General features: G+C 40.2%; 1 protein-coding gene across 1 annotated transcript in view; it reads left to right on the forward strand.

Annotated features, from left to right (window-relative positions):
• Positions 1 to 210: 210 nt before the first annotated feature.
• The window catches only part of kcnh8 (potassium voltage-gated channel, subfamily H (eag-related), member 8), a 50,706-nt gene continuing 23,254 nt past the window's right edge, over positions 211 to 27,662 (forward strand). The window contains exons 1-6 of the mRNA XM_019275467.2: positions 211 to 471; positions 15,683 to 15,916; positions 19,674 to 19,805; positions 22,912 to 23,039; positions 24,486 to 24,723; positions 24,839 to 24,996. Of these exons, the coding sequence (XP_019131012.1) occupies positions 396 to 471; positions 15,683 to 15,916; positions 19,674 to 19,805; positions 22,912 to 23,039; positions 24,486 to 24,723; positions 24,839 to 24,996 (966 nt within the window). The 5' untranslated portion in view covers positions 211 to 395. The remainder of the gene's footprint in view (positions 472 to 15,682; positions 15,917 to 19,673; positions 19,806 to 22,911; positions 23,040 to 24,485; positions 24,724 to 24,838; positions 24,997 to 27,662) is intronic.

Consider the following 27,662-nt stretch of genomic DNA (forward strand, 5'->3'; position numbering starts at 1 on the left):
CCCCCATTTGCTCTTTGATCACAGTAGTTAAAGGTGATTGATGTCTCCCACCATTGCGCGCTGTGGAGAGATGATCACTGAACCCAATGGCATAATAATGGCACCGCTGACAGGGAAGTCTCGCTCTCTCACGGTCGCCCCTGCCTATTTACCTGAACTGCACCTGTGGACTTCATCTTCTCTTGTCATTTACACACGCAACAGAGGCTCCAGACGCGCGGGTGCGCGCATCACGTGCACTCTCCTCCGACTAGGGATCGCATTGTGCTGAGTTGACCGGATAGCTCCTTGTTCGTTGTAGGTTTTCGGCTTAAATGGGAGTGCCACACACATTTGGACGACTTACACCTTCTCTTCAGTAACTTTGATGGGGACTTCGATATCAAGCAGGGAAAATGCCTGTGATGAAGGGATTATTAGCGCCGCAGAACACGTTTCTGGACACTATAGCAACACGGTTTGATGGCACTCGTAAGTTTGCTTTTAATATATATATTTTTTTAAACACTTGAATCTTTCTAGAGCTATAATATCTTTTGGTGTAAGTTTCCGACTGGCTTGTGATCTGTGCTTTATAAGGAGCCTGACAAAGCAGACCATTTCGTGGAGAGATTAAAAGCCCAACACCTGTAAAAAAAGATTCCTTGGTTTGTTGTTCTTCATGTAACTGAGCTTTCAATTAAATCCACACATCAGGACACTAGATATCTCAGGTTTTGCTGAGATGAACTTCAAAATAACTCCAGATTGTTTGATGTCTCAGCAGCAGACAGAGGAAGGAGAGCCGGAGACGCTCCCACAGCAATTAACAGGCTGAGGCTGTCGCTGTCTGTGGTGCTGAGAGCTCAGCACCACAGACAGCGACAAAGGGTTAACTGCGCTCCCAGCTGCACACCACACGTCCACACGACTTCTTCTCAAGTTTTTTTGTTTGATTCCAATATTTGCGAATACACCTGAGGAGTAAATCCTTAAAACTTTTCTTTGTTGAGTTGTCCACGCGTCATTCCCCCCTCTGAGGTTAACCTTTATTATCCGTACTCTTTGGCAGACAAGTCAACAACTCCCGTCGGTCTGAGACCGGCAGTCGCATTTATCAAAATTAATTGGTCGTGCGGCGGCATTACAGCAAGTCTTTCCCCGGGTTGAGGCACACACAGACTTTTCCAAACGACAACTTTTGTCTGAACTCTAGCCTCTTATCTTAGTAGTATGTGTGTGTGTGTGTGTGTATGTGTGTGTGTGTGTGGTTTTTTTCATAATGAACAGTCTCTATTGTTCTTGGAGGACTCTTAGAAATCAGCAGTGAGGTTTACTCACATTCTCTATAGGCCTGTCTCTCTTTGTGCTCAGTCTCAACCGATGTGCAGGCTCGAAAGAGTCACATCTTGCTTGTTTTAGGCAGCCATGTAGTTTACTTGGTCTAGAAACCGTGTCTCAGATGTCATGTCTTTGCTCTTTGATTCAGATAGTTACTATAATGTGTCAGTAACGCTGCAACTAATGAATATTTTTGGTTTGATTAATCAGCCAATGTTTTTTTTTTTTTTTTTTAAACAGTGAAAAATGTCTGCCAGATTTCCCTCACGACCAATGTGATGTCATCATATGTTTTGTTTTCACAGTCCAAACCATGAAACATTCAGCTTATCCTGTTGAGACAAGGGGAAGCAACACATTGTCACATTTAAGAAGATGAAACTAGTGAATTTGTGGCATTTTGGCATCTATTATCAAAGTAGTTGCAACCAATTTTCTTTTTATCAGCTAATCAGTTAATCAACTATGCATTGCAGCTCTATGTATCAGTGTTTTTTTGTGCTTCTGATCATAGTGGGGCCAATACAGTGTAGTGTATTTGTAGGAGACTGTATCTTGTCCGTTTGTCAAACCCATGCAAACCTTTCGGGTTATTACTGGTGTTTCTTTGTAAACACACTTCTATTTTTGAATATATTTTTTGCTCAACACTTCACCTCTTTTTATTAAAAACCTTATCATAGGCCTTAGTGATTATAATAAATGCTGCATTAAGTGTTTGATTCCAACCCAAACCCACCACCTGACCCCACTCATACCCTGCTTAATGGGACATCCTACATGTTGTCCAATATGTGCATGCCGCTTAATAACTGCACACATCCATCCTTTTTTTCATTCTCCGTATCTGCTAGTTGAGCACCACTGCATGAATAAGAGCAGGCTATATGTTGAGTGGCAACGAACACCAAACTGCTCGGGCAGGAGCTCTGTTCTAACACGGGGGAATTGGAGTACCGGAGTGGTCTGTCTTTGAGCTTCAAGGTAGAGTAAATTAACGTTGGATTTGAACTGTAAGATGCGACAGACTGGAGGCAGCAGAGCTTGACGGGACAAATTGGGTCTGATGGCCTGGGCAAGAGCAAATATAAGGAAAGTGCTGGGTTCGCTGCTATGTGATCCCCTTTGACGTCATCCAAAATCCTAAGCGGGCATGTTGGACCTTGAAACCGTGTTTGATAAATGGGTGAAAGTGAAAGTAGGCAAGTCTCCAACTTGATCTAATTTGCACATCGTTTTTTTTATTCTCACTGCTGGCCTTAAACCTTTAACATTTTAGTGCTCATAAAAAGAGATTTTTTTCCCCATGTTCTGACCCAGGCTTATTTAAATAAATTGAGGTGTCCCAGGAATAACCTAGTGGTTACAGAGACAGTAATAATTGGAAACTTTCAGGATAAATTCAATTAAGTGCTGTGAGTGGACACCAAATGCATACCTTCTCATTTAATAGTTCAAATGGGAGTAGACATAAAAAAGTTTAGCTCTGGTTTTATGCTTGAGGGAACTTGAAATTCCTCAAAATAAAGTATACAAACTTTAGAAATATTTCTACAGCATCCCACAGCTGACTTGGCCCAAGTTGCTTTAGTTTATTTTCAACAGAGTCGTCTCACAGCTCAGTTCATGACGTTCACTGTGTGTTTTGTCGACTTATTGGTTGACAGATATAAACACCTCTGATCACTGTGCTGGGATCGGTGTGTTCCTGTTTGCCCAGACTGTAACTAAAATAACAGAATCTGTCTGTAGCTCTGCATTGTGATGACTGTGTGAAAACGCTGTAACACCTACTGCCATCACTAAAACAGAGTGCCACCCAGGTGACTAATCTTTCCACCTGTCCATCACTGGAGCTGTATTTAGTGTTGTGCTGCTCATAACGGTCACACGTTGTCACTTAGACCATAAGGTAGTAAATGGAAGCCTATTTAAGGTTTGGCGGTGGTGGTGTTTGGTGCAAAACATATAAAAAATTCAGATTTCTGGGTTTGTCAACCAACAGCCAAACAGATATTTAGTTGGATATCATACAAAACTGATCAAAGATTCAACCTATTGCAAGTTTTAGTTTAAAAAGTGATGTTTAATTATCAAAATAGTTGGGTCTTTTATCCCTTAATCGACCAGCAGTTCCAGTTCTACATAAATTGGCTTGAGAAAAACAACATACGACTTGTCCAGGGTGTACCCCGCCTCACGCCCAAAGTCAGCTGGGATAGGCTCCAGCCCCACCGTGACTCTGATGAGGATAAGCGGTTACAGATAATGGATGGAAAAACAACATATATTACGTCATATTTAAAAAGAATGTTAAGTTATTTTGCTTAATTCAGTTAGAATTCAAAGTATATCGTTTCATTTACCTTTAAATGAAACTATGGAAGTGTAGTTTTATAGTTTTAGAGAAGAAGATCTTCACTTCCTGTGAAATCCTCTTTATAGCTGGTCACTGAAGTACAGTTAAATGCGTCCATATGTTTCTCTGCGTAGCAGACTGAAGTCATTGCTGCAGCCTCATCACCAGAATACTTGCTGACTTGACTTTCTGTCAACCAACGATGCCTTCATTGGGGATATGAATATCGTATTCTGCTGTCCTTCTGCCAAATTAAGCAGACGGCTTGGTGGTGCAGTCTTAGCAGAGGGCTGTGCAAAGTATCCCAGTGTGTGCTGTGTGCTGTGTGCTCCCCACCCTGCACCATTCTTCCTGATAGCTATTTTCTAGCTCTCGACGCACAGTAGTTCCACCTCCACTAGGCAGGTAATTACTGTCACGATCACTGATGCCAAGGCTTGGAACAGCTGTGTGTTGAGTCAATATGTTTAAGTGTGCATGTGAATGAAAGAGAGAGAGACAGTGACACAGAGAGAAGGTCTATATCGTGTAAAGAAAGATGAAAACAGTGGAGCAAGAAGAAGTGCAGTATTTTCTAGCACTTTGTCACAGAACTTTACGTGTATGTGCTTGGCTGTCTTTGTCTTAGCATGAGGGTAGTAAGGCAGAAGTTTCCTCTCCACTGATCAACTTTCTATAAATGCAGCACATCTAATTAAGCTGTTAAAAAGTGTCTGTGGGATCCCACATTGTGATTACCACTTGCAGCCAGGTGAATGCACAGCCATTTAATGAGCTGCTGAATGAAATGGTGAATAACTCATCCGGGTATCAGACACAATAGAAGAAGCTGTTGCTTTCCGATCCTGCTGTTTCAGAGAAGACAGAGTATATACTGTTTCTGTCCCTGTGGCTCAGTCTAACCAGCAACCTTTTGACCTGCAGGAAGACCCAGGGAGCTAATTACTGAGCACGAAAGACCATAGGCTACATGCTGACGCACATACTCTATGTTTTATAATAAGGTTTATTAAAGTAGAGATAAACTGGATCATTTGTTGGGATTAGATGGGATTACACTCATCATATAGATGTAAAACTCTTTAATTTGCCTTAATGGACTTTGTTATTTTACCATCTATTTATGCTAACTTGTGAAAAGGCAAGTCTAAAGTTGTCCTCACGGGAGAATGGCTGTAAAAGAAGTAATGAGTACAGTTATGAGACTGTGAGGAGAGTAATCAATCATCATTGACTGTAGTGCTGCAAGGTGCAGAGGGCCTCTCACTTACTGGCAGCAGATTGGCACTGCTGTTCCCATTTTCTCCGAAGCCCACTTAATATCGAGACTGTTTTAGGGTAAAAATAAGCGGAACGGATGGAGCTGTGCTTTATCCCAGTGAATTTGGTGGTGATTACTTGCAGGGCTGCACAAGCTATGGCTAGTCAACTATTACCCAGCAGTGGATAAACTAGGCCAGTTAAAATTACTCCCACCTTTACCAGCATTAAACATTTAACATGAAAGTGATGTACGTATTAATCAAAAGCCAATATTATAATAGGCTGCGCATTATTCTGAAAAGGGCACAGTGCGTACTCTTGTAGATACTACATGTATTACTTATTAGATATAACAGTATTACTACACTGTTGTATCACTATTTTCACTTCAGTAAAAGATCTGTGTAGGCTTACTTCTTTCACCACTGTTCACCTATCCCCAATCAGTGATTTGTTCATTTTTGCCATGGCCCTATCCCTAAAGTAAAAACTATATCTGTAGTCATGTCTCCCCTAAAATATTTTGTTACAGAGGGTCTAAGGATAAAAGAGGTTGAATGTTTTACAAATTGGTAAGCCCCCTGAGGCAAATTGTGCTTTGGTCTTGGGGTGTATTTTCAGCAACATAGATGAATGACCATGGAAATATTATAGGAATATTATACAAATATGACAGGCAGCAGTGTGTCTCTATGACCCTCTTGCTCCTTCCCTTGCTGCTTGTCCCCTTGATCGTGAATATTTAAAGTATCGAATTTTATAGATCCGAGACGAAACTCGCAGGAGGGAGAGACAGAGAGAAAAAGATGCAATTACAAACCCATGTGCTACTTCAGCACCACGTACAGTGCTATGCATTTATCAACACACAGTTAATTCAGGCTATTGATACTTAAAATATAGTCATACATTTTAACTTGTCAGATAAATGATACATGAGTCAGGCAGGCAAGACATATTCAACTATACAACCCCTCTGCCTCTGCACTCTCTCTGCTACTTGAGGAGTGGGATGGCAGGTTAACAAGACAGATGCTTTTTGGTAATTTTACTAACAAGGAGGATGATGTCCCCGCCCCTCAAATCACCTACTGTCTATGCCACTAACCATGTCCAAACACTTCACCAAGCTAAGAGGTTTACCACCAGATAGCTACCAGTTGGCAAGTTAAGTAGCTGGCTCATTAACCGGACAAAAAGTTTATTCGTTAGACACATTTGTGCCATGAAGTATTATTAATTCTATTAAACTAATTATTCTATTGTTCAAACATGAATTGATTTTTCTTATCACTTGGCAACAAGCTGTAAACTCATCATCATCTTACAGCTGAACTTTTGAGCATATAGCATAAACAGACACAGAGCAATTTAAGCATCAAGAGTTTATGTTTCAGGTGTTCACTATACAGTATATAAAGTGTAATATTAACTCTGCCTCCAGCTCTGTTTTAGGCACTACAAAATATCTGGCGCTTTAGCCACGACTTTGTCTGTGTATTGTATGTCTTTGGTCATGTTGTGTATGAAAATCGCCGCCTGTGCCTCAAGACAACACATTTTAACTTGTATTCATCAAAATTAGGCTGTTTCAGCAGTCGCACATCTTGTTGAAAGGAACAAGCCCTTCAGTGTCCATGTACTCACTAAGTGTAAACCAACATAGCTCAAGGCATTGGCTATATGTGAAAAATGTAAATTAGTGTTTTGAAATAATAGCAGCCCAGCAGTGTCCACTGACTTTAACAAGGCTTTAACAAAGTATTCAGTTAAGAGGACACAGCCACCATCATCAGCACAGAGTCAGCATATAAACATTGTCCTCGCTGTAAGGTCACTAGACTTGATTATTACTGTCCACTTAAAGGAGGCGAGTACCTCGGCTGTTCCCCCAAACTTCCTGTCACCGTGGATGTTCTGCCTTGTTTAAGCGCCTAATTAGCAAGATTCCTCCCCTAATCACACTCTCTAATGGCCTGTTCAAAACGATCGACAAACGGGGGTTTTACCAACGTGAAGTCTTGGCCAAGTCGACCATTTTTAGACACAATTAATTTTTCAAAGAAGGGGAGGGGGGCAGAATAAGATACTGACCAAGAGAGATAGATGGGGAAAAAAGCAGGGAGGCGATCTTGCAAATTACAGGAATGTAATGACTAGTGTAATGTCTCCGTTGGTGAGTGCCGGAGGGGATTGTATGATAAAGAGCCACAAAAGTGATTAAGACCGTGGATTTCTCTAATGATTTTCCCTCTTAAATTACAGAGGATTACCACTGCTTGAATATTTGTGAGTCTGTGCATGTGTGTCCTGTGTGTGTGTTTGCACAATCATAAACGTGCGTATGCTCTGACTTTAACACAACCGACAAATAATAAATAAACAACCTACATTTGTTCATACAGCACAGGAACTTTGGTTCGTGGCATTAATCTCATAATCCCATGTGTTGACTCGATTCAGTAAGGGAAACTGTACAGTTGTAACCTTGGTTGCTATGGTGTGTGTCAGTGGTTACTATGGCAACTCTAGAGCGACTTTTTTTGTAGTTATGCGTCTGCTCTGTTGCAGTTTCTTAGAGGCTTGCATGAATTCTGGCAAAGAGGTGAGGAGGTCTTTGCATCCATCTCTCCACTTCCCCGCCAATTTTTACAACACTCCATCTCCATCTTTCATCAGTCCACATCTCATGGCTACGTCTTGCATACTTTCAACTTTTCACATCACCCTTGTACCCTCTATCCCCTTCCCACCCTCATCTGTCTGCCCCGGTATATTACTCAGCCTCTCCTTCTCTTCCCCTTACCTTTCCACATCCCCCTCATCTTTCACTTTCTCACCTGCTATGCCATCCATCTCTTTCTCTCCCAGCTGTGCCTCTCTGTTGGTTTCTGCTTCCTTCTCACTCGCTCTCCCTTTCTATGTCTCCATTGCCTCCTCACGCCTGCTCGCCCGTCATATGAATTGTTGTGCCGTAAATAACTCAGGGGTTACTCTAGGTGGTGTCACGGGGCTGTCTATGAGCTGGTAAATGCGCGTACGAAGCATTTGTGAGTGTGTTTAAAACTACAAATCTGGGACAGAGCAGTGTGTTTGGACAAGACACACACTCACTTCTTCCTCAGCTCTCCATTTGTTTGAGAGCAGCAATTTGTGCCTTAGATTTTCCTCTGACCCACCTAGTTTTTTTAGCACTGACCTGCTGGGAAAGTAAATTCCAACAAGTCCTCCAGTCTAAACCACATAGCAGATTGTTTGTCTGTGTGTTTTTTGAACCCCTGTTGTTAGAATCAATCTATAGCCATGCCATCAGCTCTGCAAGGCTATACTTAGGCACAGCAGGGCTTTGAGTATAATGTTAACATCAGCATGTTAACATACTCACAATGACAAGGTTTAGCAGGTGTAATGTTTACCATAGAGGACTATAGAGTGCTATTTGCATCAATATACATCAAAGTTTTGACCTGATGGTGCTGGATTATCATAATTATTATTCATCTTGTGAGAATTAGTTAGTTAGTCTATATTTTATTTAGTTCCAAAAATTGTGAAAATCTGGGGCTAACCAAAGTCAGTAGGATTCGTCCTTCATCCAAATGTCATTGTAACCCACACAATAGTTGTTGAGATATTTGGACCACAGAGGTGGACTGGCTGACAGACCAACCAACCAACATTACCATCCCATATGGAAACGAATGTCAATAAAACATGAATGTTTTTTGAGCCCGTCATTATTAGATGTGGATGTGTTTAATTCGCTAAATGATGAATTTGATCGGCTGATGTGGCTGGGTGAAACATCAGGAGATTACCAAAGTTTTTAGGATTTATTCAAAGGGGGGGCATGAATACTACATATGATTCATGTCGAAAATCAAGACAATAAACCTTCTGAAGCACTAAAAGAAAAGCCAGGGCAATGTACAATATACAATATATTTATATATTATATTATTATATTATATTTGAACCTCGACCACAACAGTGAACCAACTAAATGTTAAGTTGTGGAAAAGCTAAACATTACACAATAAACATGACCACAAGGGGTCACTTGTTAGGAAAAATCATTTTATTACCAAAATTTGTATAAATTCCCAATCAGATGATGAGGAAACACTTAAATCCCCGAACCACTGAAAGGAATGTATTTTAAGAGGAGGAAACAGCGTCCTCATGTTAGTATTCTGATGATATAATTACACTTGAAAGTATCTTTTATTAATATCCCACACATGCTTTACAAATCATTCATTCACAAACAATTACAAGACACTTGAGTTGACTTTTATTGCATAAGAAGGCTCCATAACCATCCCTCTTCTTCCTTCATCCCTCTCTCTTCTCCCTCTGCCCTCTTTCTTCCTCTGCCGTGCCTCCCTCTTTCTTCATCTCTGTCTTTCCTCCTCCACTCCTCCTCTTCTTTGTGTCCCTGTGGGGTTTCTCCACCAGCTGTCATGCAGTAGTGTGAGCATGAGGGGAGATGATCCATGGGCTTCTACGCCAGAGCAATTAGCCAGAAATTCAGAAATTCAGAATGGAGAGAGAGATACAGTGGAGAAATGGGAGAGGTGATGAAGAGGCTGAGACAGAAGAGAGACAATGCAAGTTTTTTTTTTTTTTAAATGAACAAAAGAATGAGACAAAAGGGGAGGTGGTGGAGGAGTAGAAAAGAGCTCGCTGAAAAGGAGAGATGATTCAGACTTTTCGTTTGTTGTTTTTACAGTAAAAAACTGGCAGCTGTGGTTGCCAGAATTTTACCATTAAAATATGGTATAACTTTTTCTAAGATTACGGTAATAGGATATTAGTAATGTTTATTTCAAGTATAAGGTTGGCTTTTTTTTCTCCATATTTTAAAATATCTGTAGAATTACTGTAGAATTTACTGTACAATTAACAGTGTCTGATATAAAATACTACTTTATTCTGTATAAATTCCCTTAAAATGCCATTCAAATAAGGGTTTTGAAATATGATTGTGTTTTACTGCAAACTGGAAAACACATTTTTTGATGTTTTACTATCATGGTTTGGCCGTTTTTCAATCTACAGACATTTTTTATTTTACAGTAGGGAAGAAGGTGAAGCTGTACAAAAAGTGAAGGAAATAAATGAATCTGGGAAATGAGGAATAGTCTGGTGTAATTTCAAGGGTAGAGAGGAGATGAAGATTAATTAGGTGGAGAGATCCAAAATGGTAGGTGGGACGTAAAGAACAGCTGGGAGGGAAGGAAGAGGTGAAGGTTGAAGGGGGGAGGCAGGGATGTAGGGATGAAAGGGGGAATATACAGGTAGGGAAGGGAACGAGTCAGAGAAAGTAGAACAGTTGGAGTTAGTAGAAAAATAGTATATAACTATATGAATTAACTATCCATAATCAGTGTGTTACCTGTAGACAGTGGTCACTTTGGAGAAGCAGGCAGAGATCATGGCATAGAAGCAGAGCTATGCACTGCTGTGGACAGGGTCAGCAGAAAACAATACATTTTAGCCACATAAAAACAAAAAAATCAATATTTGTTTAAGTGTACTCTATATTATGAATATCTTCACTGCTTTACCTTGCCCCTCACTCTTTCTACAGCAGTGAATCGCTCTGCCTCTATGCCTCCGTCTTGCTTTTCCAAACTGCTGTCAACTGTAGGTAACACACTGACTATACATTTAAAATACCTGAGCTATCCCTTTGAGCATTTCTTCATGAGTGAATATGTCTAAATAAACACCAGTTGAAGCTTTAAGTTCAAAAAAGCATTCCTAGTTATTTTTTAGAATACACAGAGACACAGCTGGGCTTCATTAGAATAGTGCAGGTATGATTTGATCAGATTTGATTGATTGTGGCTTGACAATAGAAACAACAACCCCACACCTGTTGTTACATTTTGATCTAACTATTGTTAAATCCTGATTGTTGCAAGGAAGTAAGTGACATCCGGCACAAGTGGCACTCATTTCAAACCAAGGAGAAGAATGAACAATAACACAAATGTCAAAGCATCTTGTGAAATAACCAAAACTGCTGCTTGTGTTCAAGAAGAAAAAGAAAGAAACTGATGTCGATATTTAGGCCTTTAAAATTGGAAATGGTCACACCATAAAATTCTTGTTTTTCTTTTTCTTGATTGAAAACTTCTGATTGGCCACACAGTGTGCACAGACACAACACGCTGTGATAATAAACACATTAATTATGTCTTCTATTTCTAAAATTATTCCATACCAGCCCATGTCATTCTTGTAACCAAACAACACTTTATGTGCGGAACACTACTTTTCTGGGAAAAAGAAAGACTATGACCATGCTGAAGTGTCAAGTAAAAACAAAACAAATCTCTCTGGTCATCAGAGCAGTGCATGTAAAAGCCTTTCATTGGGTTATATTACAGTTATACAATAATCTGCAGTATAGAGATATATTTATACAGTATGTTAGACAAGTGCTTACTTGCTTGTGTATTGTGTAAAACACGTAACACAACAACAAGTTGGAAGGTGAGAATTTTATTTATCAGTGGTCAGTTCAGTCGGTGCAGAGAGAGTGCACAGGGGTCTCATGCTGAAAGGTTTATTGAAGCGTGATCAAAGAGAATGGAGGATTTATCAATACACTTGTCATGACATGATGCCGCCTCTATTACTAAGAAGCTATCCTCTCAGGCTTGTTGTATGCCCTCAGAAGAGTGCAACAACTACTCTATGTCCATTAATGCTCATACTCAATGCATCTGCGGTATAGGGTGTTTGCTAATTGGTCTAATTAGTCTGCAAACAAGGAAATATGTTTACACTTTAGTGGCCTGACATTGTTATGACTCTAACAATCTGTTTTGTCTCTGTCTGGAGTGAGAAGGGCCTATCCTCTGACCTTGGTTACCATAGAAATGATCTGAATGGTGCTTGTATCAAGAAAAGACAGAAGCGTCTCTCACAACCTAAGATTTCACACTCTCCCTACAGTTACCTCAAGACCCTGTGTGCGTGTTAACCACACATGTGGCACGTTGAAACAGAACATTTCCTCACAAGAATGATCTATTTTAAGTCAACATACATTAAATAGGTGCTAGATATAAGCTAACGTCACATTCCCCTCTCCTCCAAGCACACATACATACAGTACACTCAAACAATAAACGACATATCTGTCAATTCTACCTAGCCAAAGTAATCCACAGTCAAACACAGCATAGTGTGCATTTCACTGTAAAGATTCGTTTTCTGTCAGCACCATCTTCTCGTGCTCTGGGAGCTGCCACCAGACACGCTGCAGGCCTTTGCTCTGGCTCCCTGAGAGGCCAGCAGTCCTGTCGTTCTCCCTCTTGCTTACCCCGAGCCCGAGGGGCCTCACGTCTGACAGCCGGTCCCAACGCTGAGACCCGCTCTGACCATCTGTCTGGGCTACGCATTCAGAGTGTTACAGCTGACATTCTTGTTGTGTTTTTCTTTTTCATGAACGGGCATCACTATCACTGCGTTTTATTAATCTATGTTGACTATGATTCCAAAAACATTAATAAGGATGGGTCCAGTTTTGACATCTTATTTTATCTCCAATTAAAGTGGCAGATAATCTGGCAATACTGGTAACAAAGCTTGTTTACAACCTGTCTAGTTGTAGTCCAGCATATCATAACCAATAAAACTGATGAAAATAAGACCCAACTTGTTATAAATAGATATCCTTTAAATGACAAGATTGGTGATATTTTGTATTTTTTATTAAATCCCACCTGAATACTTATAATCATTGTTTGTGTAGCCAAAGCCTGATATTATCTCTCTCACTGTTGTCCAAAAACTATTAAAAACACATAAATAAGCCACACCTTTGCACTGGGGGGGACATATTCTTCATTACAACAGACATGAGCATTGTAGCTTATTTTGAGTTGAGCCAAAATACACCATCCCCCTGCTGTTAATGCTCACTCGAGCATCAGATTTTGCATCTGAATATAATCCCCAATAACAATTTGCTCCTGTTTGAGTAATGCTTTGCCCAGCTATTTTAATCAGTTACTATTTATTCAGCACTTATAAGTAATAAAAGTAGATATTAACAACCAATTTTTAAAGAGCTATGCCTTCGGCAAAAAAAAGGTTTGGGGCTAAGACCCACAGACAGGCGTTGCAAGTCAGTATTGAGAGATAGATTAACACATTGCTGGTTTTGGTTTACGTAATAAAATGTAAAGAATGGGAACAATTACTTTGCTGTACACCTCAAAGTACCTTTTCACACATTCCTGAAAGTGACATGAATCACAATTTTAGTGAGTTCCAGCAACCGTGTAGAAGCAATTGTTGATCGCTGAATGGGATTATAAAACGGAACATGTTGCTCATTCCTCTAGAGGGATGCTTACAAGGGTTTTGTTCACTGCCGTTGTATTCCCAGCTCAAATCTAAGGTGGTTTCTTTCAACAAAGCCTGACGTACAACATAAAACAATTAAACACTGAGGTTGCTGGAAAAGGGAATTATTGATGCAGAAAATTGATTTTTGTAATGAAAGGTAATTGAAACAAGTCGCTTTGAAGGATGTCTCAAGCAGTGATTATGAACAAGCTTGTGACGCTTTGAGTGTGTGTCTGTGTGTGTGTGTCTCGTTTATTTACTGTTATTATACTAATGTCTCAAAATGTATTGGGAATAATTTGCTAATGCTACATGTACCTTTTAAATATGTGTGCATGTGTGTGCATGTTATTATGCAACATCAGGACTGGTTTGAGCAGGTTTGACTGCATATCACATTACAGCTCAAATACACACACCTACATCCACACACACATTATAGAATCTGCCAAAGCGTACTCCACTGTCTAGTATAATGAGCATTGTACTGTAAACATTAGCTGTCTATCGGCACAGCTCAGCGTCATTCAACGATACACTGACATTGTGGGTGTTTGTTTGTGTGGATGGGTGTGTGTGTGTGTGTTTGTGTGCCATAATAGATGGATTCAGGTATAAACAGCTGGTCCTCTTCAATCGGGTATTTAGAGCTAGACACAAATAGGATAATTAATTGTGATAGACTTCGGCACTAATGTGATTCTGTTTTTTATTGCCATCACTCCAGCACATTCCCCACTGATTCAACACTATTTTCTTAACCAATGTTTTTCTTTAACACATAACCCCTCCTTACTACAACTCACTGAAAGTATTATGATAAATTTCCTGACACGGGGAAATTAATTTCAAGTGTAGGACTTCATGGCTCTTTATTATGCGGAGAAATCAGTCATTTATTGAGGTAAATGACCTTTATGTTGCATCCCACACAGGCCTTCCTCTGCGTGAGCTGAGGATCCCATAAGCCTTTGTATCTATGTGTTAAAAGTCACATTTTATCCCAGGTGGCTAGTGGGAGTGTTAAGTGAAACAGCCAGCGGGGACCACTCCTTGACTAGTGCTTCCATTTTTATTATCTACAGTTTTTAAAGGTGGGCTATGGGAGCTGAGAGGACTGTTAAAATCCCTGAGATGAGTTGGCTAAATTATAATAATGTCCGTCTTCTGTGTTGCTGAAAAAAATCATTAAAGTTGCTCACATCAGTAGTATATGTATAATAACACTGGATCAAATGTATAATGTGAAAGGTGTTTGTCAAGCTGACCAACCCACAGAAAGTTATCACCCATCTCTGCTCTTCCCTTGAGGTTTTACAGAGTGTTTTAGCATCTTTGGTTTTATAGACTGAAAATGTACACTTTGGTTTGCTCTCACCATGCTCATCATCTTCCTTTTCAGTCATAGCAGGCAGCTGTTTTCATCAAAAAGCTTCAGTCGTCAATTGTACAATACAAAAGTAACTTGACTAGCTGAACATTGAATGAATTGAGACGGGTCGATTGCTTCTTACTGCTGATGTTGAGTCTGGTTCTTTTGACACTGAATTTTTTGAGATGTCGAATTTTGAAAAACTGAATATTTTTAGACATTGATGGGGGTTTTTTGCACTGAATTTATTTTAACATTGAAAAAAAATCAGAGGCAAAAAAACACTCACACAAGTCTGAATAGTCTGAAAAATTCAGTATTCATATTCAAACACTGATGGCACAGAATACTTCCATACATGCTGTATGCCACTACATTACTAAGGTAACCCAAATCTTGTACTAACAATTTGTTGTGCTGCTCAGAAGTCAAAAATGAATCATGGCAGATTTGTGCTTAGTCAATTGAACTTTAAAAACAACCTCTCTTGGTAATTTTAATTACTATTGGTCACCTTTGGTTTTAAGCTTATTAACTACCGTTTAATAATGATATTTATATTTCGCTTTGTGAGCCATTTGCAGTGGGAGGATTGGTATTAGGACTTCCAGGGTTTCTTAAAGGAGCAAAATAATGAATGGTTTCAAATTGTGGTTTGGTCTCTGGGGAGTTTTAATATTTTCCTTCTTAACTTCAGAAAAACACACTGGATGTTATTTTTGATGTTGCTGTATTCAGTGTGAAGATATGTTAAACATCCTTTGGGGAAGTTTAACTGTGTATTTCCTTTCTTTTAAGAGAACTTTGAAATTGAGCTAAGCTGTGCTATACTTGCTGCTCATTATTCCTTTAAACTCACAGGCACATCAAAAGACATCTATGACTTTGTTTAAGTCTGGATAAGCAGGAAAAATAATTCAAACATAACTCTGACTGCCTACAACTGCAAGAATAATGTCATTACCTCACCTCACTTCTTAATCCCCTTTCTCCTGCAGACAGTAACTTCATCCTGGCCAATGCACAGGTGTCGAAGGGCTTTCCTATCGTCTACTGCTCTGATGGCTTCTGTGAGCTTACAGGCTTCTCCAGGGCTGAGGTTATGCAGAAGAGCTGTGCCTGTAAATTCCTGTATGGGCCAGAGACCACTGAAAGCATCATCCTCAGCATTGACGAAGCCTTGGAGGAGCGCAAGGAGTTTAAAGATGAGATCATGTTTTACAAAAAGACAGGTAAGCAGCGGAAAGACTATTTTGTTTTAAGCTGAGCTGTTTGTTCAGTTGTTGTCATCTTTATTCATTTTGTTTAACTTTTAATTTCAGTGCTCTTTCGTGCTCATGCATTGTACTGTAACACTCTGTAAGACTCTGTGCCTTCCTCTACCATTTACCAATTAAGTGTTGGAACCAAGGCAAGTAGACAAGCACAGAAAGCCATTAGAGAGTGCACAGACCAAGTGATTACTATGTGAGACTTTGCCTGTATATTTCCATAAATGGATGGCAGTTCTCTGTGGCTATTTCTGAAGAAGCCACATTTAAATTGGCATAGATGGACCCATGGATTAATGAAGTAATGGCTGGATAAGTGTATAACTTTTTTTTATTGCCTCACTCTCATTAAAAGGTGATTAAATAAAACAATCAGTCACAAAAGTCCTCTAGTTATTATTTAACACTGAGACACATAAAACTTTCATAGCTGTCTGCTAGTGACTCCCTAACCCTGTCTCCTTCGATTACACTGAGCCCAACAGCTAGCTGTGGTGCGGTATGGTTTGGTGTGTGCCTCGCTGATTAGCCAGCTGGCCAGTGAACAAAATGGAGTGAAAAATAATGAGCACATCTAGGCATCAGTGGGTACATGCTTGCTGTGATGTGGGATGGTGCCATGTGCCCTTGCATGGTTATTGCAGAGTTTTCACTTTTATTATTCATGTTCTTGCAGTAGATTCAGTTGTGTGAGTCTAGAAACCTTTTTTGATTAAGCCTGGCAGCAATTTTTTTTTTAGTTATTTGTTATATCAGCACTGGATGCTTTCTCGTTTTCACACAACTGTAAGTTCATTAGTGACCTTGGAAACATGTTGATGAATGGTATCTCTACTTTTAAGTCTTTTTTATATTTATTTTTATAAAGCACCTTTCAAAATCTGAGTTACATAGTGTGGTACAATGCAAACATTAAAAGTTGAAACAGGAAATGTAAAAAAAACACATTGCAGGATAAACTGCTTACAAAACAGGTGAGGTTTTAACAGCTAATTAAAACAATCAACTGACTGTGTGCGTTTTATAATTATGGGAAAGCGGTTCCAGAGGTTTGAAGCCACAACTGCAAAGACCTCTGGTTTTAAGCTTAGATTTTGGATCATCCGACGACCTTGGTCAGTAGACCTCAGAGTCAGCTGTTGTGGAGCACATGAAAGTTAATTCTTTACATTTTTGACCTTTCAATTTCAACTTTTGAGTCACCATGAACAAGACATATTGAAAGTGCTCACAGATAAAATGGAAATTTGAATATTTACAATTCTTTTTCAGAGATATCAGTTTGAGAGTTTCTGTAACATCATTCATCTACACTGTCCATTTTTCTGTTTTTCATAGATGTGGCTAGCCAGCTGTTCTATCCAACTAGCAATTCTTAATCATATGCCAATCCTTAATCTGGTCAATTGCTTCTTTAACAACTGTAAATAGGCACCAGACAACACCAATTTGAATTGGACAAGTGGGAGATGTGGGCAGAGTTTCAGATGTTTGGAACCAGGCTAGTGAACTCCATCTGAGAAGGAAAATTGTGTGGTAAAAAGCTCTAAAACAGCTGCTAAATGGAGCTTGTGGTGAAAGTGTTTAGTCAACCACAACAAACAAGATTTGTTAGGGTGCTGTATGGTCTGCTAAAAATGACTCGTGCAGGTATCATGGTATGTGCACGTGTCAGAGCTGCTTTCCTATAATTTTTCTTTGATTTATGATGCAGATTTAGTAGATGACTCAGTGCAGTTTACATAGACGCAGCCTTGCTTATACCATCACAGATGTGACTGCCTACGCCACTCTGTCTCTTGTTTTGTTGTCTTTTCTGTCACACCCCTCAATCTCCCTTTCCCTTCTGTTCTCTTTCACTTTCCTTTTGTTACCTTTCATCCCCCTCTGCCTCTCTCGTGGTAATACTATTTTCTTTCCTCCTACCTCTTTTACCACATCCAGTAGTACGGTTTGTGCCAGTTTGTCTGTCGGTCTCCCGTGCTTATCTTTCTTCTCCTTTTCCTGCCACAGCCTCTTTATCTTGTCTCATCCCTCCCTTTATGTCTGTCACAGCAGTGTCCTGAAAGTAAACGTAGCTGATTGACTCGATTTGTCCTCCGTCTGTCAGCCTGAGAAAAAAAAAAAAGCGCAGTGTTCGCAATCAGGGACGCTGTTTCTCTCACTGTGCGCTTGATAGTGCTCCTTTGTCTCGCAGACATGCAGATGTATTCACACACACACACACATACACCATAGATGACACACATACACACACAGACAAAAATACTGTGATTGAGTCATCACCAGGCAAGGAAGATTTAGTGAGTAGGAGTGATGGGAGGGAACTCCGTGGGAAATCCCGCTTAATCAGCAGTTTATTTCTAGACACTGAATAGAGAAGAATGAAAGATAGATCATGGCATCACAGCATCATCTTGACTAAATATATGGGCACGTTTTTGGACCAGTTACTTCTACATCTAATTAATATACCCCTTATGCATATGCCACAGCATGATGTGGATTGGGCTAAATTTAATTGGATTAATTTAATTAACAACATGCTCTTATTCTCAGTATAAGTTTGGCTCTTTTATGTGTAGATCCTTTCAGAAGAAAGGTCATTTCCCAAACTGAAAAGATGTATTCTCTGTACAGTGACCTGCTCAGAACATCTCAGACTTAGCTGGTTCAGGCTCATCCCTTTGTTGTCAGACATGGCTCTGCTTAATTGTATTTTAGTGTGTCCATATCACAATGCCTTTAGCAAAACAATGTGTGATAGTTTAATATGCTACCAGCTTATTAGTACACCAGAGAGAGCAGGTTTCATATGAGTATTACATAACAAGTACAACATTTGAAGTTGATATAGTTGAACTTGTTAGTAGCAAGTTGTCTATTCACTGTAAACATCCTGCAGATACAACATTAGCATTCGTTTGGAGTTGTGTTTCCGGCCATGTGATGAATCTAAGTTTAAAGTTCAATCTCCTTTTAGCTCTGTTTTAGTCTCCACCGACTCCTGAGAAAAATAGCTGCTTAATGCTGCACTGCACATTAAGCAGCTAACTGGTGGGAATGAGGTTGATGACAGCGGGGAGACCGAACCAAAACAATGAGCTTAAAGACACAAAATTCTCTGCAAATGAGTGGAACTGAAGAGTTTGGTGATAATGTTCTGCTAATGCATTTGTTACTCTATTTCACATAGTCGTTTAATCTATTGTTAGTACACAAATATTGATTGTAGCGACTTTAAGTATTAAAGAGCATTAAAGAAAGTGATGGCACAACTACGTACAGAATGTTGCAATACACTTGGGCTTTGTCTAAAAATAATCAGTGTCCTGTAACGACTTTCCCATAAATCAGGTTTATAGAAGTGATACAAAAGTCAGTACAAGTGCACTATCACTGGTGCAGAAACACACACGCTGACCTCCAGCTCCCCTGAAAAGCAATCTATTTAGCGGGAGATGGGACCTCAGCAATGGGTTCATCTCTTGCTGTGCCTGGGGAACAGTGACTTGGTCTATTTAAAGCTCTGTTTCTCTTGAGGGACTTCCAACTGTAGATAGGCTTACTAATAAGTGTAGGAATCTGTGAAACTGTTGCTCTACACACTCATGGGCACTGGTTATGGTAAATCCATTATTAGTATAATTGGATATGCTGTATAAACGTGCTATTAAGAGTGTTTTTGTTTGTTTGTTTTTGATTTTCTCCCTTTCAGCGGTGCTGTTCTGGTGCCTACTGGATATTGTGCCAATTAAGAACGAGAAAGGAGACGTGGTGCTCTTTCTGGCTTCATTTAAGGACATCACAGACACTAAAGCCAAAACCATTCAAGAGGACAAGAAGGAAGGTGAGCGTGTGTATGCATGTAGGGCATTTGTTGTTACTGTTGCTGGTATCAAGACAATATTTATAAATGTTTGTTTAGCATGTGGATTTTGGTAATGCTAAGGCCATTGCTTGTCAAATTGCTAAAGCGGTGCTTGCTTTGGTAGAGAATCAAACCTCAGCCTGCATTGTAACACAAAACCTGTATAATTTTCATGTGTTTTGTCATACGAGTTGACTGTGAGGTTGGTTTCTCCAACACAACGGTACCGCTGTACATGTCTTTATTTTTATTTCAGGTTATTTCTATAGGAACCTGATATATGTGCTCAGTTCTGCTTATTTTCAAACCAAATCTCCAGAAACATTTTAAGTGTAATGTAATTGCTGTGGTGCGGCTCGTAATCACAGTGGTGCAATGGTTAGCACTGTTGCCTCACAGCAAGAAGATTGCTGGTTCGAACCTCAGCTGGGGCCTTTCTGTGGGTAGTTTGCATGTTTTCCCCATGTCTGCATGGGCTCTCTCTTTGAGAACTGGATTCCTCCCACATGCGGTTAATTGGTGACTCTAAATTGCCCGTAGGTGTGTATGTGAGTGTGAAAGGTTGTTTGTCTATGTGCCCTGCGATGATCTGTAGTTGCTCTGGACTATGTTGAGTGACAACATTTTTTAGCAGTGACCAGCAGCTCTATAGCTCGCTATGGCCATGAAAACTTCCCCACAGTTTTCGCCTGAGGAAATTTGCCATGGAAGTTGATTGTTTGTGTGGTTGTGTGTGTGTGAATGCCTAACCGTGCAGATGCATGGAAGTACGCGGTCAGAGCTATTGCAAAAATGCGGTTGTTTACCTGTAGTGCAACATTTTTATATTGCACATGAGCCGTAGATAGGTGGTCAGGTGAATGTTGGGGGTCACTTTTTTGAAGTGCTTTGAGTGAACATACCAATAAAAAGCATGAATCACGTGTACAAATTGTTCTGTATGAACATTTTGTAACATGGCAGGTATGTTCATTAAAATGATTTACTCATTATGTTGATAAAAAATGTAATTCCAATACAGGGTTCTTTAAAATGTACAGCATGATGATCTGAAATAAACAAATTAAATTATTATTAAGGCACACCTTTATGATATCCAGGTTAATATTTGGAGGTAAAGTCTCTAGGAAACATCTTTGTTAAAACCTCACCTCATGTTTGCCCTTTCAGCATTTTAATTCTACTCGTCATTGCAAATACAAACAGCAACTAAAGTAAACAAAGTTGCAAATTCTGTGCTCAACATCAATTTCCTCAAAGGGTTATGCCTGAAGGGCAACACCTGAGCTAAAGCCAAAAGCAGTCTACAAAGCAAGAGGGAAGGTCAGTGTGTGTGTGTGTGTGTGTGTGTGCGTGTGTGTGTGTGTGTGTGTGTTGTGGGTGTGTGTGTGAAGTCAGCAAACTGACTTTAGTCATATCGGGCCTGGCTCCCCTGCATTTGCCTAATTACTCTCATTACTGTGAATAAGGCAAAACAGGAAGCAGAAAGCAAAGTTATTTTTGCCCACATAATGAAATGCTTTTCATAGAGAAAGAAGAGGCTGATGCAGCATGCCTTTAGACAGAGACGAACACCTCACTATAATGGGTTTGGCTCTGACAAGCAAGTTTAAATGAGTGTATGCCTGTGAAGTCTCACAAACCATTAGCATTCTGATGCTGTTCTCAGTGGAGATTTAGAAAGGGATACACTTGTTTTTGTGTGTCTAAGCCAGTACAGAGGAGTTGGTAAGTTGGTAAGAAAACTTGGTTTGAATAACACCAAAGTTAAATAGCACGTATTTTTACAAAAATAAAATAATTAAAGATGCGACACATGAAGAACCTGGTGACACTATGACATCAATGGGGCATTTCCATCCACGTTGGGAAAGCCTTTCAAGGACGGACGGACACCACAGATGTGACCCAGTTAGCTTTTTGTTAGAACAATGTGGACAGTGTATGCAAAAGAGGGAAACCCAGTCTCTGGCGTCAACAGTCTCCTCTCCTTTCACACCCCGTCTCCTCTCCTAACCTCTATTTTCTCCTTTTTTGTGTCATGGGTAAAATATCCCTCCTGCCTTTGCTTCTTGCTTTCCAATGTCCTTTCCTCAGTCCTCTCTCACTCACTCCATCACCTCTATTTCTCATCTATTCCAGCTGCTTTTACAGTATCTATCCATTCCCACCTCTCTTATCTGCCCTACATGCCTCCCTCCTTTTACACAACATCCCTCCCCACCTATACTCCCCCCTCTACCGAAGAATGGCTATAAAAGCAGAGGGAAATTCATTAGATCTAAAAATAAGCATGTCTCTGTCTCTGTGCTCCTGCCGTGTCGCGTCCCCCAAGGCTGCAACGCGTTATGGATGGCCCTGTCTGTTTGCCTCGTCTGGGGGTCCATACACACACTCACAACACACACCACAGGACACACACACACTTTTCAAAGGACACTCAAAAGCAGTTAACACTTCTTTTCTCCAGCTTTGTTATTGCCACTATCCCCCCTCAAGCTAATCTGGCCTTAGTCCTTTCCTGTGGGTTGCCAGCAGTGAGAGTGGAGCTGAGAAACCCAACAGCAATAAAGTACCTTCTCCTATTACCCAACTCCTTGCTCAGAACTCATCACTCTGGCACTATCTACTTTATCTACTACTACTTCTATACACACACAAGCATGCCAGCAAGCGCACACACAGACCCACTCCAGTGGCAATCGACCACAGAAAATCTACCATCCTATCTGCCTCTCTGCACCAGCAGCGACTTATCAAGGCTGGAAATTGCTCTGTTTTGTTGGAGATAGTGTTTACACAATAAGACCAAATAAACCTATAATAATGGCTGGATAATGCAATGCAATCAAAACAGGTAACACGTGTTATTTGACATTTACAAAAGCAAAATGACAGTAAATAGCCTATTTTTCCTTGACTTTTCATTGAGAAATGGTATATTCTTTCTGTTGCATATTCATGTTTTTCTATTCAGGACAGAATATTATGTATTTCATCAAGCATAATGACTGACTCAATCATCAGGAGTTAACCTTGGGGGGTATTGTAGAGGAGATGTGTACTAACTTTTGTGTGTTTACAGAGCGAAGGCGCGGCCGGGTGAAAACAGGCTCTCCATTTAGCTCAGCTCGTCTGCGGAGCAGTACAGTGCTGTACCACATCTCTGGTCACCTCCACAGCAGAGAGAAGAGCAAGATTAAACTCAACAAGGTATCATCAGACACTTTAAACAACGGGGCAGGATGTAACAGGATGAAGGATCATTCAAAAGTGGAGGTGGGGGTGGAGTGTTATATGGGAAGTGAGAAGATTGCTGCTGTTATTAACACAGCGGCACAGCGGCAAAAGAAATCAAAGGACAGGAGCTGATGAGGAATATAGTCTTTGTGTGTAGAAGGGCTCTCCAATTAACAAAACTCTCCAGTAATCGTGTTGCATTGGATTATGCTCTTTTCTCAAATGACTTCAAATGAGCAAGAATATCATATATGCATAGCATTAATGTAAGACCAGAAGAAAAACTTCTGTCAGTACACTTCTATGTAGTACACTATGTACTTGGCATACTAATTTCAGCAGGGTAGTACCATTTCAAGTATGGTCATTATGCACTTACCTGAGATTGACAATGGTAACCTTTTACCACTTCTTCTACATTTTTTCTTCTTCTTGCCGATTTGTTAACCTGCGGATCTTTAGCATCAACATCTGACTGGCAAAAGATAAATATAAAACATATCTACAAGTTGCATTTGTATATTGCGATATTCGCCGCATCAGCTCCAGCAACTTCCTTGGTCGCCATTTTTACAATGCTGATGGCCCCCCCGCCCCCATCCTCTATTTAGCCAAAATGGCAACCACTGAGGGCGAGAAGTGTCCAGCATTCCACACTTAATGTTTTGACCGCTATGAGCGCACCATTCGGGAACTCACACTTCATTTCATTAAGTCATAATTGACTGTGTGAATGCACCTATATTCTCAAAATAGCAAATGTAAGGTGAGACACAGCATTACTGTAAACTCTATAGCTCTCACTGACCTTACTAAGTGATTTTTTGACCACTTGGAATACCACAACAAGGTTTACAACACAACATTAGCACATTATCTTTTAAACTATCTTGATAGTGATATGGCAAACCTGTTACCGTAGATTTACATTTCCAACAGATACAAAGCAACATTAACATACAAAATTCAGTATTGCATAGCTCGTCACTAACTTTGTTGGCCATATAGTGCCTGGCCGTGAGGATATGGAACTTTTTTCACTGAAAATAGCTGCAGCAAGACATAAAGTTCATGAGAGCAGCGCGAGTGTATGAAAACAGTAAAGTTGTGGGCTCTGTTATTAGCGTATAGTATATATTTTTAAGTATATTTTCTCTGATGAGCTGCTTTATTTATCAGCATTTTGTAATTTATTGAGCCTAATTAGGTCTATTTCTGTATTAAATTGCAGTTAAGCATAATTTTCCTGTATTTCCTGAAGTGTAATTAAACATAACACAATTACAAGTTTATCCAACTAGGCTATTAGCCGAGTAGAATTTCCTTACTGACAGATGAGTGATGAATTGGACCAAACAGACAAACAAAATAAGTGGATGTATAAAGTTGATGCTACTGTGTCACTTCTTCTTAATCCAGAATGTGTTTGGAGATCCGCCTGCTCTGCCAGAGTACAAGGTAGCAGATGCCAAGAAGTCCAAATTCATCTTGCTTCACTACAGCACGCTCAAAGCCGGTTGGGACTGGCTGATTCTACTTGCCACATTCTACGTTGCTGTGACGGTGCCCTACAATGTATGCTTCATCGGTGATGACGATGAGATGACCCGCAGCACAACTGTCAGTGATATTGCAGTGGAGATACTGTTCATCATAGGTTAGTTGCTGAATTGCAGAACTGAGGACTACAGTAATCTACAAATACATGAGACTTTATAATCGCCATCATTTACAGTAACCAACTCTGTATTATCTTTCTATTTTTCTACCAGACATTGTTTTTAATTTTCGCACAACTTATGTCAGCAAGTCGGGCCAGGTAATCTTTGACGCTCGACAGATCTGCATCCATTACCTGACCACATGGTTCATCATCGACCTGGTGGCCGCATTGCCCTTTGACTTGCTCTACGCCTTTAGTGTCAGCGTGGTGAGTAACCAGTGGCTTGTTGTTTAACTCCCAGAGTAACATAATCAGTTAGTTACTGTACATTCACATTGTTAATTGTTAGTTTTGTCTCGTGCTGTTGACATTGCAAGAAATCTTTGATTTGTTAATGATTAAATTAGATTTAGGTAGTAATATTAATGCAATTGTTTAAAAATCTGAAAACATGCACTAAAAAGAAACTTAAAGGAAGTAATGAAGGAAAAACAATCAGAACATGACACTGAATACTAATAATCATGATTGATGGATTGCCCTGTAGCAAAAATTCACTATCCAATCCTGTCAACACACTGGTGCGTTGTAAAGTACAGCACCTCCAGCACATTTGACATTTCATGAGGATAGATTGTATGAAGTGCTTGCCGTGCTGCTCCAGTGCCTCTTTGATTCTGCGTATTGATTCCACATACTGTACAAGTGCTGAGGAAACAATCAAACCTGTATCATTAAAATCTTTTTTCCATTCTGCTTGAGTCATATACACGGCCCCCTTAAGAATAGCTGAATGGAGGAAGACACAGGGATGTGGGGCAATTAGGTAGAAGTTCTTGTCTTATCCCCGGATGAATGATATTACACAATAGAAACACTTCACTATAGGGAGGTTTTGATTGGTTTCTTATAGACGTTCTTACTTTCTTGGTCTCTAATTTAGAGGAAAAAAAATGCACTGACTGTGTTTTATACTGCTCTTTGCTCTTACTTAACCACTCTAACATAATATATAAGTGCATGTGTGAACAAACACACACATAAACAACTTGTATCTACAGGCTCTTCGTGTCTGTCACTGCTTGTGCATCTGTTGAGAGATGCAAGACGCAGGGAAGCAGCTCACTCGTTATATATGTGTGTCTCAGACATACAGTACTGTATATGCTTATACAGAAGAAGTGATGTGCATGCGTATAAGTCACCATATCATATCAGATAAACAATTAGGTTTAGGTCAGGTGTTTTTGCATTTTTCACTCGTTTTGTGGTCGCCGTAGTTTCTCCTTCACGCTAGGAATGAGAAGGTGGGGCAAGGGGGTTGCAACCAACAGCTACACTTCCATTAAATCCTACACACGGGTTAATTAAAGAATCCTCATATAGGTAGAACGAACTAGTCAACAGGGGCTCAGAGAAGGATTACAGAAAGAGAAGAACAAGAAAGGACAAGGACAACAACAAAAAGGTGGAGTGAACTATTGTAAACAAAGTGAACAGAGTGAAACGAAACAGAGGAGGCAGGAGCAGTGGCCAAAAGTGCTGCGAAAGAAAGATCTGTCTTTTATACTATGAAAGGAGGAGAGTGTGGGCGCGGTGACATGCTGCTCCAGGCGAAGGTGCCTATTTGGTTCCAGACTCTATTAATGGAAATACCACACATTCCCAGTAGGTCAGGATTTGAGTGTAGGGCAACTGGGCTGCAAGTTCCCCTGCCACCATTGGGGAGAGCAGGAATGGCAGGTAATTGCTGAGCTTCCTGCGTGATGGCCCCTCTAAGGACAGAGCATTCAGACCGATGTCCCCTTTGGGGACAGGCCTCAGCAGTGCTGGCATTCTCCTTACTTTTGTTTTTATCTTACATATTTCTGTCGTATCTGCTTTTTTGGTTGTATTTTACAGTGTGTCTAGTGATCCTATCTGACCTTGACTTCCTTTTCTTTTATTGTTAGTTCAATACCTAGATTTCATGATCATTGCTACAAACTTGACTATGATTTGTTTTTGTTTTCTTTTGAGGAAGTTTCAGGGAGCTGATGTTTTTTTTAGGAACATTAGTGTACATTGTCACTGTCTTTCATTGTATTGTTGGCATCCATGTTTCATATTTGAGAAGTTAGTACAACAAATTGGCAAGCACTAGTCTTCTAGTGATGATGTCTTTACACCTGCACCAAAGACAGCAATTTGTTAGTGCCATAACTGATACAGTCATTATTAAATCTCCTTTGAATATGTCTCCTGGGCCTGGAGGCCTAGCTGGTATAGGTTGGAGAAAATAAATAACAATAAACATGGCCAGTCACGCTCTTGTGATTGGCTTATGGCATTAAAGTTGTGACTGCAGGGGAGAAATAATGAGCATTCCTGTAAAGTTATAGTCTCACATGCGCAAATGCTGCGCTGAAAAGGAAAGGGAAAGCAAGCAATCAAGTAGCTTAATGTAAATTTCACACCTGATGAGCAGGGGAAATGCAAACGTGAGTGGCAGGAGTGAGATGGAAGTGGTAAAGTGAGAAGTTGAAGGAGAAAGTGGCAGGAGATTTGTGTATGCGATGTCGGGGTGTATGTTGCATACTGCTCAATCTGCTGAAGGAGAATGGGTTGTGGTGCAGCCTGCTCTCTCCATAGGTGGGTTGGGAGGGGGGGGTGATAGATGGTGGAGAAGAGATGGAGCTTCTCCCCTGGGCCCGGTAGGAGACTTCATTACCTCTCGTGCTGCACTAGTTTCTCTATTTCTCACAACAAGAGAGTGGAAAAGCGGCCATAAAATATACTAGAGACACATGCAGGGACAGCTCTGATAAGGATATCTTCTCTTTGCTTTATTCAAACGCTCCGATCGTGTAATTCTCTGTCTCTCTTTCTGCCGCCTATGTCTCCCTCTGTTTTTAGTTATTACTTTATAGCTTTTATATAGAATTTATGTCCCA

The sequence above is a fragment of the Larimichthys crocea genome, chromosome XIII (assembly GCF_000972845.2).
Source record: "Larimichthys crocea isolate SSNF chromosome XIII, L_crocea_2.0, whole genome shotgun sequence".
Classification (NCBI taxonomy): domain Eukaryota; kingdom Metazoa; phylum Chordata; class Actinopteri; family Sciaenidae; genus Larimichthys; species Larimichthys crocea.